General features: G+C 43.2%; 1 protein-coding gene across 1 annotated transcript; it reads right to left on the bottom strand.

Moving 5' to 3' along the window:
• Positions 1 to 2,702: 2,702 nt before the first annotated feature.
• calm1a (calmodulin 1a) lies at positions 2,703 to 11,894 on the bottom strand. The gene is made up of 6 exons (XM_035432897.1): positions 11,743 to 11,894; positions 7,592 to 7,622; positions 6,963 to 7,106; positions 4,579 to 4,685; positions 3,365 to 3,500; positions 2,703 to 2,879 (listed from the first exon to the last, which is right to left on the bottom strand). Exons 1-6 carry the CDS (start codon positions 11,743 to 11,745, stop codon positions 2,851 to 2,853), a joined length of 450 nt encoding a protein of 149 aa, XP_035288788.1. The 5' UTR covers positions 11,746 to 11,894; the 3' UTR covers positions 2,703 to 2,850.
• Positions 11,895 to 14,186: the final 2,292 nt, after the last annotated feature.

The following is a 14,186-nucleotide window of genomic DNA, read 5'->3' as shown; positions in this document are numbered from 1 at the left end:
CCTGGCCACCGCGATCCACAGGAATATATATGTAGGATGCTGTGTTTTTGTACATCAGACGGGCTGCTTCTCTATAGCTGAACACTGGCAGGGCTTGATGTTTCACCTACTGATTTTAACCTTGAATAACAGGTAAGCTTCCAGACAAACAGCATTGAGCACCATGCGAACATCAGGCTCACTTTAACTGACGACTGAAAAATTGCTTTGAATGAAGTGCCTTTCTGATGAAACCGTGTCGTCTGGAGAGGTGTGTGCGGCGGTACCCAACGCGCGTGGAAAAAGGACGGGGGGGTGCATTCGCGCTCCGGATCCGCTGCCGGGACGCCGCGGACAGCACGGACGCCGGCTCACATGGCACGGGACGGGGCCACGTGCCAGCCCTCCACCAGCCCGGCCGGGGAGGTGTGGGCCGCTAGCTAGGCACATCGCTGCACTCCTCCTCCCACACGCCTGTCCCTGCTCTCTCTCTCTCCCCCCCCCTGCTGTGCACACAGCTCTTGTACCGCTTAACTGACACCCCCCCATAACTTCCACATTCATCCCCCAGGCGGGACCACTGCACTACATCGACGTTCCTGAATAAAGATATAATATCGATACGGTACACAGGCTTTTTTCGATGTTAAATTCAAACTCTATTTGTGATTGACAGTGTTTATTGTTTTTAACCAATTATAACAGCTTGCCTCTTGCTTTGCTCCTTCATACACATAATACCAGAGCTTCCCTGACTACATTTTCAGGCACTACAAAGTGGACAAATTATAGGCCCGTAACAACCCCCAGCAGGCTGTACTAATACGTTTTATTATATAATGTCCGATATGAAAGAAGAAAGTTAACTAGGTCTGCATCAGCAGAGAGGGAAATCAATGCAAGGTTTTAGCTGAAGGCCCACATATAGAGCAGTTTTTTTTCCCACAAAACTCCCACGTGCCTTTTCAAATCCCTGTCATCCCAGTTCCAGAATGTTGGTGTTGCTCAGCAACCCACTTAATCTCCAAAGACGGACGTTCTCAACAACCACTCGGAAGAGTCCTCCACCGACATCACTCGCTCGCACACATGCACACGAACACACACCAGGAAGCTATTTTGGAAGCGAAAACCCTTCACCCTGTAAAAAAAAAAAAAAAAAAGAAAAAGAAAAAAAGGTTGCTATGGCAATAGCATGTCTTTGCTGTAAAAAGTTCCCAGTATCCGTGTGACGGGTCATGTAGGAGGCTGAATCAGAGGCCTTCGGGGCGTGTTAAATGAAAGCTGACTCGATGAACGCACCGCGCGCTTTCCTCGCCACGAGCGAGAGCGGAGAGCCGCTGTAGCGAGCGGGCTGCCTTCACCAGCTCTTCACCAGGCAGGCTTTCACAGAACAATCCCTCACAGCAGATACATTACCATGGAAATAAGAAGCCATAAAAATTATTCAGAACCAAGCCCCAAAACTGAAAGTGGATAAAAACAACCAAGAGAGGGCTGACCTCCACTTTGGATCCTCATAGTTGCAGGCCAGGAGTGGTCAACTCTGGTCCTGGGGAACCACAGGGTCTCCTGGGTTTTTTTTTGTTGTTTTTTGCCCATCTTAAAAACAACCTCTTTAGATCAAAGAACCAGGTGAGGTGAGTTAATTGATCAATTAAAACAGTTGATTACACCATTAAGTGCAGAGTAACAACAAAAAATCTGCAGAACATGCAGCTCTCCAGGACCTGGGTTGGCCACCTTTGTTGCAGGAATTTTCAGCAACTAAAATACCCCAATACTAATGTTAAAGGTTCTTATATGAGCTTTACTTATGTTAAAGTAAATATAGGTGGCTGGAGTAATGGGTTTAGAAGAGGTGTAACATTTCACTTTTACACATTTTGAAACCTACAAGCAATAACACCCTTTCCGTTCTAGGACTGTCACTGTGTAGAAATAAATACAGGAGAACGTTTTAAGTTCATGGTCTTTTATTGGAAAAAAAAATTAAAAGACTAGCATGTACAACTTGGAATGAACGTAAACTGTATTCAGATGAACAGCCTAGAAGACTTTTGTGCTGAAATCCTATGCACTGTAGATATACAAGATCAACCGACACGCTCATGTCAGAGTCGAGCAACAGAAGATACAAATGTGAAGGTCAACGATGTTCCCTTGCCAGAAGATTGACTCTAATCAGGCGAAAGTCCGTAATTGGACTCATTGCCCCCACTGTAGTGCAACGCACAACAAGGAAACAGCAATCCCAAATACCCACATGCCAAACATATTCTAAAATGTAATTTTTTTACTTTAAATGATCATTTTAAAAAATATCTTTTTCAGTTTTATCTGAGCACGCCGCCGGGTCCCGTTCCACTTCAGAGCAAACAAGAACCCGCTTCCCTCTCCAAATACAAACCGTACCTTAACCCACGACACAACACTTCAGTGGAATCAGCACGCCGCGATTCACCAGAGCGTGCTCCTGTCTCAAGCTGCATGCATGAAGTAACGAAGGAGAAAAAGAGAGTGGCCAGCCCAAACGTCACCACCGGCAAACGCAACCGTTTACCGGTTCGCCAAGTGCTTGCTTTTTCGTTTTTAAGGTAGTATAGGTATTTTCTCTTTTACAATTGATGCTAAACTGATTCTCTGGGGACAGGACCACTAACTGTTACATGCAGATATTATTTTTTTTGTTTGCTTTTTTCTTTTTTCCCTGTAAGTGGACAGAGGGATTTTTTTTTTTTTTAAACATTCAATTATGTTTTTATACAGAAACAGTATGAATAAATGAACATTTTTGCAAGAGGTAAGTAAAACATTTGACTGATTTTTTTTTTTAATCTTCTAAGAGGGTAAGGACAGGTTGGGAGAGCTTCATTTCGCAGTCATCATTTGTACAAATTCTGTGGGAAGAAAATGCGTGCATTAGATGAGAACTCTGGGTGAAATCCAAACACAGATGTCACATGCAAAAAGGTTATTACATTTTAAATTAGAAGCTGAGGAGCGATTTGGATTCCAATCAAGTTCCGGTTGCTGGTAAACAAACACTTTTAATATTCAGGCTTTTATTAATCTCATGACGCTACAGAACAGTAACAGCGCGGTGAGCAAGACAAAGAATCAGCTAAGTTTCAAAAAGCCATTTGTCATACTCCACAAAGACTTAAAAAGTACAGTTCTGAATGTCACCAACTAGCTTAGCAATAGCCTAATATAGAATGACAGGGGCCAATTACATAAGGAGGTGGTAGTGGGATGTGGGAGGGTTAAAGACGTAGTGTAGCATGGCAGTGATTCAGTGAGTTCTCGCCTCGCCGCCTCCCTGGAAGCGCAGCCTACGTTAGCCACGGCTAGCGATCGCTCGGTTCGCCGAGTTTCCGCTTACCTTCGTAATTAACCTGCCCGTCGCCGTCGATGTCTGCTTCTCTGATCATTTCGTCTACCTCTTCGTCTGTTAGTTTCTCGCCTAAGTTTGTCATGACGTGGCGTAGCTCGGCTGCGCTGATGTAGCCGTTCCCGTCCTGAAACGCAGCGTGAGAGCGAGGTAGCGTTTAGCGCGCTACAACTCGACACAAGCCAATCCTTCGGTTGGGCAATGGACATTTAACAACAGATTAAGCAATGAAAAAGCCAGCTAAACTCTACTGCTAATCCACCAGCATACTGCAAAGGAAAAACATAGCTTTCTATGAGGCACACGCAGTCCAGGTCACAGCACAGCACTGATGCTCTTTGTTAATGGCATTACTCTGCTCTGCCTGCACGCGGTCTTCACTTACTGACCTCAGGATCATATTAAATTAATCTTATTAAAGGGACCTGCCCAGCTAAAGGCTGCAACACAGTTCAGTTCCTGAAAATCACATGCATGTAGCCAAGCACATTAAATGCACACACATCTGCTGGCTAGGAGTGACTCACACTGAAAGCCTGTTCTTATTGTTGATTGGGTTGCAGTTGTGTGCCAGGGCTTTTGGATAATTTCCATGGGAATCTTGTCTAAGTATTTTATAAAATTGGGAACAGACAGATCTATAGAATGCACTGGCCAATGTGATACACAGAAACCCTACTGTTTACACCAAGCTGTCCATGTATTTCAAAATTTTGTACTTGTTTATTGTACAAATGTTCTACAGATGTATTGAGTGAACATGCATGATCTCACTAGACTTAATCAGATTTTATGTTCTAGAGTTTGCAATACACAAACTACTTGGTTGCCCTGTTTTCCAGGGTTCAACAGGAAAGTGCGGAATGAAAACAGCTCCTGGGTGCTGGCATATTCCATCTAGAAAACCGTGATTATTCACAGGCTGTTTGCAGGCTCTCCTGTAGGCCTGTAAAACCCAACCCTGGCCAGGATTTGGGTAGCAATTCAGAATTAAGGTGTTCACAGAGACAATTATGATAGCTCTTTAGCTCCAGATACACAATGACATCATCAAAGTTTGATTTTAGGGTACACGCACCAAGTTTTAACAGTGCTCATAGTAAACATTATGGAGACCCATTTAGGGCCATTATATGGGTTAAATCAAGGCTCAAATCAAACGGTTCTACAGGCTCAAGAACTCCCCACCCACCAACACTACTCACCTTGTCGAATACCCGGAATGCTTCACGGATCTCCTCCTCGCTGTCTGTGTCCTTCATTTTCCTGGCCATCATGGTCAGGAATTCTGGGAAATCAATGGTTCCATTGCCTGAAAGAAGCAGAGAAATATTCAGCTCGCCAACACCCCAATCAAAGCTGCACTTGGTCATTAAGGTCATAAAAACTGCCATGGTAGTCCTCCATCGTCAGCCAAGCACTCCATCCATTAATGTATGAAACTGCTCTGTTTGACACCTTCCAGGTTAAAGGGTGCGGCAAGGAAATGTAGTATGGTAATGTAGTCTTGTATATAAAACATTTATTTACATAGGCCCCATTTTAATGCATTATGCAGACAAGGCCTCTGTGCCTTTGCATTGCTTGTGGACACAAATGAACATGCCCCAAGTTTAAATGAGGGGTGCACAACAAGCGCTGATCCGTTTCAGGACTCTGTGCCAACTTCAGCTCTTAATCATTTCATGAGTATCCCAAAGTATCAATGTATCCTAAAGATTTCACTCTGCTCAAGTACAAAAGTGAATCAGCGTAGTTTATAGAGGTGTCAGAAAACTAAAACTAAGGTAATGGGTTAAAACAAAAAGGTAGACCAGCCCTTCAGGACTTTAGGTGTGCACCCCTGATTTAAATAGTCAAACAGGGTTCAAAGGGATCAGAATCCCTGATTAATGTCTGATTCTCAGCTCAAGGGATCTGAACATTTTTGGCAATCCAGAAAAAAAGTGCCTCATTTTCATTAAGCTGACAAAATGTTATAAAAATTGTTGTCAAATTGTAATCAAATCAATATCAAAAGCTGGAGAGCAAACAGGTTCTCTCGTTTGCTTTCAATAGGAAAAGCGCCACTTTGTTAAATTCAAACAGAAAACAACACCCACATCCTAGGTTAAGGCCTTCAGAAAAAAAATTTACATTCTGCCTGAATCCGCACGGTAACTGTGCGTTGTGTAAGCTGACCAACTGACTGGTGTTTCAGCTATAAAATGCACTCGCCACAACTTCACCAGCACATACAGTTCCACTGGTCTTTTCATTTAACTGAAAGCAGCGCGAGTTAACTGATCTTTGCATTCCTTCTTTTCAATGTTGTATGATATCAAATAGAAAAGGGCAATATAGCCTTTACATGACAAATTAGAAAATAAAAATGAAAAAGCACGAAGTTGCGAGTGCCTATTTCGAAAAACACAGCTAGACATAAGAGCATTTTTGAAGCAAGATAACTGAACTGTGGGCGGCAAACCGAACAAATTATTTTTAGATGAACTACTGCATCCCTAACAAAGACACACACACGCACACAGACACACACTTTCTGGGAAGGGGGAGGTGGAGATACGATGGGTCAGGGCATATGAAGATTAGAAAGAGCTAGGTATGATTTTCTTTATGAAGTGTCTGTATATAGCAAATTATCACATTGAAAAGACAATTTCTTTCCGGGTACAGAATGTTCAGAGAGCATAAACCTGATTATATAACATCTTTTATGAATCCTCATTACACGCCGTTATTAAAATAGATTTATTACAGTCTATACTCAGTATGAGGAATGGCAGAAAAAATGCCAGTGCCACCAGAAGCTTCCGTCATTGACTTAATAATCAATACAGATCAATTCCCAATTAAACCAACTGACCAAAACATATATAGAGACAAAATTACATTCTTCAGTTTCCAGGCCACTGATTTGCTCTGTATGACCTTATCTAGATGGAATACAATTTACATTTTGAAACTGGGGAATGTGTTACTGTTAGCAGTTAGCAGTGTTTGGCCTTTTATTTTAGACTTGGCATTTTATACCAGAATTTATATCTAATAATAGTCTCTTAATCTGCCTGCACATGGGCATCAGCAAATGAATTAAATGAATAACTTTAGGTTAATCCCTTTTGCAGGTAAAGTAATTTCAGTAAAACCAAATCACGGGATATTCCCAAAAGAGAAGGACTCAATCCCAACTGTATAAAGCCAAAGCAAAGCAACATAAGACCTGTGGATTAATATAAATACGCAATTCCAATTACGAGCATAGCTGTTCTAGATCTTTCTTCCAATTTATGATTAAATACAGACGATGGTCAAGGCAGCCAATAAACAGCAATCTGCGTTGGCATTAAACTTAACACTGCCCAGAAAACCTTAAACTGCAGAGGACCGGGAGAATTTCCCCATCATTACCAAGTGAAACAAAGCACATGTGACTGTTTTTCAAATTTAGCACAACGGTCAAACAGCATTTAAATCCATTGTCCCATAGGGGGGCTGTTGCCATGGAAGCTCCACTCGCAGGCCCGCCCACACCCCCGTGGGCTGGGGGAGGCCCCCCATGCGTGGCCCCGCCTCCAGGACTTCCACTCACCGTCTGCGTCCACCTCGTTGATCATGTCCTGCAGCTCGGCCTCGGTGGGGTTCTGGCCCAGTGACCTCATCACCGTGCCCAGCTCTTTCGTGGTGATGGTGCCATCGCCGTCCTTGTCGAATAAGGAGAAGGCCTCCTTGAACTCTGGAAGGGAGCGAAGACAAGAAAACACACCGTCACTGCCGTTCGAGTAACGGGGGAGAAAAACATTCCTCTACCAAATTCTTATGGAAAAAAATCTGATGCTCTCTGGCACCCAAATGTAACCCACTTAACAATAAGTTTTAAGTACGCATAGCCAACGGATGTAAGCTACATCAATATAATTGTGTGATAAGGGAGAAGAAAAACAGGTCAGGCCTGAAAATTAAGTCTCATGGTTACATTTAATTATGCTTCAAGAATATTCTGACTCTTTAACTTACAGCTTTCAAGAATTTCTGTCTCATCAAATTAATTTCATGAGGGCGGGTTGGAACACGTCATTGATTTCCCCAATCTAATTAACTGAGGTGTACATTTCCTGCAGTAAGATCAGTGCTGTGCTTTCAACACACGGCCTTATTAACAATGCACAGTCACTCTCACGAACACTCACTCACAGAAATCCACAATGCAAATGGGCTTACCAGCAATTTGCTCTTCTGTTAGCTGGTCAGCCTAGAGAACACAAAAAGAAAGCTTGTTTGAGAAATGTTTCCCATTCCTCAGGAGTCTTTTGGTAGCCTGATGAAATTGGTCAAGAATTTTGTTTTCCTCCATTCTCCTCAATGGCCAGCATTATAGACGAACGTCGAAAAAAGGCCTTGTTTGTTCAGAGCTCACCCACAGTGACTACGCCGTTCTAATTATAAGGGATAAAAATTCCTGACCCTGAAATAAATGAGAAATCGTTTTTGTCTGAACCGTGCCTGTGGTTTGCACTGAAGGCACCGTGGGCTATGTAAATTCCAATCAATGTTCAACTGTTTGAAATGCATGCCGCTTGCTTTCTCGCCATCGTGCTTGCTGCCACGCATATTTATTTGCTGGAAAGCCACTCAACAGCACGAATCCACTGAGGAAATGCTCATATTCATAATCAAGGAATAAAGCCCTGAACGAGGTTTGAAAATCAAAGAGAATAAAAAGCCCCCGTGCTCATCCTGCTCATAGCCCGCCTGTCATAACTACATCCTCAGATTAGACTCCAAACAGGAAAGAGGAAATGACCTAATTGCAGTATCCCCTTGGTGTAACACTGCACCAGTGGCATCAGCAATGACCATGGAGAACAGTGAGAACACACTGCACTGTTCAGTACTAAAGATCAGCCTGGACCACATGTCTTACCATGTGCACAGATAAACTGAAAAGTAAATAAAATGGAGGATAAATTTAGCAAAGCATTTCCTCTCCACAGAACAGCAGATAGTGCCTTAAAGCCTTCAGCTGCATAACCTTGATCTCATCCAGGTGAAGATCGGTCAGATCAGCCAGATCAGCCACCACCTTCTTAGCCTTTGGCTCCGTTTTCTGCCGAGTATCAGCCCTCTTGGCCTCCGGTAATCCGTCAATCAAAACACAACCCCTGCTGGGCTTGGTGGTTTCGGCTTTGGAGGCGAGGGCATCTAGCGCCCCTCTGACCGACACCAGCCCCTGGGACAGGAACCTGGTCCTCTGCGCGTTCTGAGCCCCCTGCCGCTTCACGGCGTTCAGGTCGGACTGCGTGAACTGCAGGCTGCTCTTCAGGTCCTGGACCTCCTTCACCATGTTGTCTATCCTGCTGTTGGTCGAGTCCACCAACATCTGCAAGAAGGACTTGTAGTTTCTCTCTTGCTGCTCTAACAGTTCCTTGTAGAAGAACTGCTGCTGGTCCAGTAGTTCGTAAACCATGGCCAACGAGGCACAGTCTTCCACCGGATATACCACAGCTTTTTTTGGCAGCATCTCCAGACCAAAAATTGAATTAGTCCTATCCGCTATGAAATGCTCAGCAGTCTCCTGAGAGTGGAGGGTTTATGTGAAGCCTGAGACCAGGGGTGGGAGTGATGTTGAGGTCTCCCGCTAAAGGATTGGGGCTGTATTGGATATCTGGGGAATAACTTCCACTTCGCCATTTCAACAAACACTCTACGTGATGGATCGCGCGGTGCATTTCACCACGCTGGGCAATCCAGGCTGTCAGCACCACGGTCCTGTTACAGTCCCTGAGAGCGCTTCCACACCCAGGGGTGAGTCACATGCTCCCCTGACCCACTTCGGCCGCAGGAAGAGACCGCAGCGGTCCCGCTCCTCGTGCAGAGGCCTGCTCCTCGCGCCGGGTCCTCCCGGCGGCCCAGCGACGGGCGAGGGTGTCTCCGCGGCGGCCCGGGCGCGGCTCCTCACGCGGTAACAGCATTCCTCTGGCAGGCGCCCAGCAGGGCGTTTCTCACAGCCCCGCTCGGGGGCGGATCCCAAAATGGCCCGACACTCCATGGGCTGGAATGTGCCCCACACTGGAGCATGTGACCCTTTCATGGGCAGGACTCGCCCACAACCGGGGGGGGGGTGGGTGCTAAAACGCCATTCAAGCTGCTGTTAATCAGCATGGCATTGTCACTTTCACACCGGCCCTCTGAGACCATCTCTGGAGATGCTGCTTTTTCTACATCGCACCTCCAGCAGGTAGTGTTAGCCCCGGGACTGCTAGAGGCCCACAAGTGGCTGCAGCAGCAGCAATTGAGCAGTGCGCACTGCTGCGATAGAACAGACTCAAATTCTCAGCCAGCACAACATTCGAGGGGGTTTTTCTTGCCTTTTCTGGCTCCTGACTGGATCTCATCAGGCTATCCATCCAAACCTTAAACTCCAGCCATCCTCAGATTCACTGCTCGAACAAACACGCGCATTCCAGTGCCGCGTACTGGCATTAACCGCTCTCCTCGCCCCGGCGCACTAAAAAGATCCCGTGGCACTGCTCCAAGGAGCAGCGCCGCTGACCCCAAAACTCCAGCGGAGTGGAAGGAGAGAGCGCTTCTCCGCACGAGCACACTGCTTCTACATGTCCAGTCGGAGTAACTGACAGCGGCGCGCCGCAGCAACTCCTGTGGAGAATGAACCAAACCAAGCAAAGCCGACTGCATGCATATTAGCACACCCAACAATAGACTCGTGGGGAGGATTTGCTTCATCAGACTCCCTCAACATCAAAGAAAAAAACAGGAGCATCGATAATCCCCAATTAGATGGCGTATTCAGCTGCTCTGAGAGCTTTGTGTGGATAAGATTTATTAGGACAGTACGATCTAATCTACAGACGTTCAAAACTACGACAACCACAAAGGCCAAGACCACAGCAGAAGAATTCCTACAATTCTTTGCAAGAACAAACATGTGTTCTGAGGGATCGGGATGGTTCACCTGAGATTATATCCTCTTTACAGCCTCTTGCCACATTATACATTGACCCCCAACTTAATGGCAGAAATGTAATACATTCCCCTCTTGAACGACAAACTTAACATTGATGTGAAATTGTAATGTTCCTTATGCACTGAAACGAACTTCTAATTTGTCTAAATTGAAATGAAATGAAAATGCAGAATTGAACATCCTCACAGGAATTAGTGTTGGTAAGCGCCACGCCACTGACACACACAACCCGTGTTCAATACACTGTCAAACTGCGGTTTCTTCCATCAGGCGGAAAAAAAAAAACTTTAGCTGGTCTGCCCTTCAGCCACTTTATCTGTGCCATTAGATCGTTTATTGTACAGTATAAAGTTATATTACCACCTGACTAGCTAACGTTTGCAAAACCGCAACGTTATCTTAACAGTCACACTGTAGCAACTACGTATAGGGTGAAATGTAACTGGCTACGCAATGTACAATTTCAACAAACTGAATCTGAATTTAGATCGCTTGCAATGTACGCCAATAATGAAACACGTTTTTGCATTCAGCAAAGGAAGCACGAAACACAGCATGCTGGTAGCGAAGAGAGACCTTACATTACAGCTACTCGGGTGGAAGACTATACCGGTCTACCAGTACATACAGCTAACATTAGCTACTGTTATCTAACCTTAAACAAATATCAAGCTATCGAGTTGAAACTTAAGGCGTTGTATGCAACAAAACTAAAATCGAATGACATATTAGACTGGCATACAATAATGAAAGAGGTGATCAAGTAGCAAGCTCTGTTGCACATCTGAACACTGCGAATGGTTTCGCTTGGTAACGTTAGCTGTCATATACAGTACGTACACTTCTGAATGTGTACAGACAGATAGCTGACCAACAATAAAGACGGGTAACTAACCAACAGCATAGTAAACCAAAACGAACCCCTCTCTGCGAGTTAAAACGTCCTGTATCCGAAAATGGATAACGTGCGAGTTCATTCATAGCTGGCTGGCCATCTAGAGATAAGCACACTTACGGTCAGTGTGGTGGAGTCCCTCTCTCCATATTGGCAGCTATATCGCATAGATGACAATTGTATCAAATTGTAATAAAAACAGTTCTAGCTGACGTATGAAAAAAGCATTCAATAGTTATGTTTCTAATATCGTTCCAACAAAATACAGCCAATTAGCAAGCCGTGCAAGAAATACAGGAACGTTCCCGTAAAGTGTTCCCGTTACGTTACTTTTAGATGGTTAGCTCGCTGGCTAGCCAATGAACCACAAACCAAGGAGCTGGCTAGTAGACACAGCCCGCCTGTACTCATGCAATTTATCAAAGTATGCAATATTTTCTTTATTATAGTCTATCCGTACAACTAACCATTCCGTTGTTGAACGTCACTTACCATGTCCGGGCGGCACTGGTTCGATCAGTCAACTAAAACTAGACTACACTGAACACAACTGCGAGCTACTGAGGTCTAAGGTGTGTATTCTCTGTTGTCAGTGTCTATATAGCTGTGTGTATTCCTCCGCCACACGGACCCTGTTCACTCACTTCCTTAGTTCCTCGCTGCAGGAACACGCCGAGCCCCCTTACCCCATAACATCATAACTGGGCGGAGACACATTTCTCCAGTAATAATTGGACTGCTGTACAAAATTAGTTTTGTCAACTTCCTCATAGTTGGTCTATGCAGTGAAAATGGCATTGCAGTACACACTAATTTCATTTAAACCAATGTTTAAGTATATTTTAATACCATCTCCTCCAAAGGTTTCTGTGCTATTATTCATACCCCATTTCCCGTCAGAAAATTTGTAGCTCCGGCTATAAGAATGAAATTATTGTGACGCTTTATTGCTTCATTATTGCTTCATTTTGTAATTTTAATTTTAAAAAAAGAAAAAAGTGAACCGGATCACAGACTGAGTTGGGTTCTCCTCAAGTTTATTACTTTAGTCATCATCTATATAATTAACAGAGTACTTCAGTAAGAATAATTTTATATTTATTACATTACATTTCAAAATTTTAACCCAAGACAAATGTGAATACTTTACACACAATCACACAAATCAAATTATTTTAAAACAATAAAACAAGATTAAGTGGTGCCCCATCATACTTTCTTCCAAGGTTCAGTTGCCATGAGAAATTTCTTTAGTAAAATTAAACAGGGCTCATAAGAATACCTCAGGTGTGCAGTTAGACATAAAACTTTAACAGAAAATAAGACTTCCTTATAAAATTGCCTACACTGAAATAGAAATTCATTGGTATGCTTTTAAACAGGTGCTATTATGTCAAAGTTGGTATGGATTTAAGAAATTAGCCTTTGTAGCTGAGGATACTCTTTTTTTATCAAGGATGTAAGTAAAGCACTTGCTTGCCTACTTCTGTGGCAACATCTTGAAAACAAATATGTGCATGCTAAATTTGGAAAGCTAACTTTCGTAAAGTTAAATTAATTCAATGTTACACAAAATGAGACAAAGAAGGGAAAAGAGCATCTTCATGTGGATTAAATTTCTCAGCACAACTGCTGGCAAATATGTACAGACATGTCTGTGAAAGTCATTATTTTGTGCTGCATATGTAAATTCATACCAGATTTCTGAATTTACTAAATTAGGAAAGGTTTATTCTCGGCAATACTTTGTAGTGTAATCCTGAGGGCATTTTAAAAAAAAGATTTGCATATTTTGCATATGTTATGCAACATGGGGATTAGGAAATACTTGAATGTCATAACACATAATCATAATACAGATTCTGTGTACAAGTTGGATCATGCAATTTTGAAATAATACTTCGTTTGAACATATTTTACATGAATCTAAAACAGGGTAATGTGTTTAATAAATAAAAGCAAGTAAGTGCAAGGTTAAACAAGTGTAAATTCTTTGGAAGGCTTTGGTTCACGTTTGTTGCTGCTTTATTGGTACATGCCATGACAGTTCCATTTTCTAGCAAACAGACAAACTTTTACTTCCTAGATTGCTTTTCTGTGAAAGCTGGGAAGCTAGTTAAATATGTTTCCTTTGCTGGATTGCAGCAAGATTAATGGAGCTGTTGTTTGGCTTGCACTCTGAAAAGCATCTTCCATTTTGGGATTTACAGCATCATTGTGGCATTTTTTCCTCCTGAACATTAAGACATAATTCATAGGCCAAACTTCTGACGTATTAGCTTTTCGGCAGGGCACTAGTTTATTTCTGCGGAAGGATACTCTTGAAGTTTAAATCCAATTTCTTTGTTGACGCTGGAGAATTCGCGATGATCTTTGTGAACGTGTTTTCGATTGGTTACTCTGGACCTGCAATATTCCGCTCAGTGTATTAGCCCCTCTGATTGGCTACGTTAGATCTGCAATGCGTCAAGCAATGGCGCTTGATAGTCGAATAGCGAAGTGGGAACTAGTGTATGGGAACAGATTTAGTCTAAAGAAGGATATTTTGTAAATGTGCTTTCCTATGTTTTAAGCATATTTAAAGTTTGTTTCTGATAGTCTGAACAGCGGGTTAGACATTTAGTTTTTTCTGTTTGAAATGGCTTCTAACATGAGTCAAGCTGGATTCGTATTTTGGGGGAAGTCCGATGACATACGATTGGTCACCGGAAATCTACGGAACTATTTCCTTATGGTCGCGGAATTTAAACTGACAGCGTAATATGTGTGCAAATATACTATTGTTTATATCAACGCGCAATTCAGATACGAAGTTATTAGTTTGACCAGTTTTCAACCCAAAGAACCAAGCTTGCGCTATAAGCATTCAGCTAAAGTGCTTCCCCCACGTCCACATAAGCAGCCAGCTGAAACAAATTCACATATGAAATATATTT

The sequence above is a fragment of the Anguilla anguilla genome, chromosome 1 (assembly GCF_013347855.1).
Source record: "Anguilla anguilla isolate fAngAng1 chromosome 1, fAngAng1.pri, whole genome shotgun sequence".
In the NCBI taxonomy this organism is placed as follows: Eukaryota; Metazoa; Chordata; class Actinopteri; order Anguilliformes; family Anguillidae; genus Anguilla; species Anguilla anguilla.
Note: the sequence above shows the minus strand (reverse complement) of the source record. Positions and strands in the feature narration are given on the sequence as shown.

Bases quoted from the DNA above. Each gene is read 5' to 3' on its own strand.
- calm1a (XM_035432897.1), bottom strand. The intron at 7,107-7,591 runs GTAAGCCCATTT...GCTCCCTTCCAG, and splicing joins AACAGAAGAGCAAATTGCTG to AGTTCAAGGAGGCCTTCTCC. The intron at 3,501-4,578 runs GTGAGTAGTGTT...GCTGCGTTTCAG, and splicing joins CATTCCGGGTATTCGACAAG to GACGGGAACGGCTACATCAG.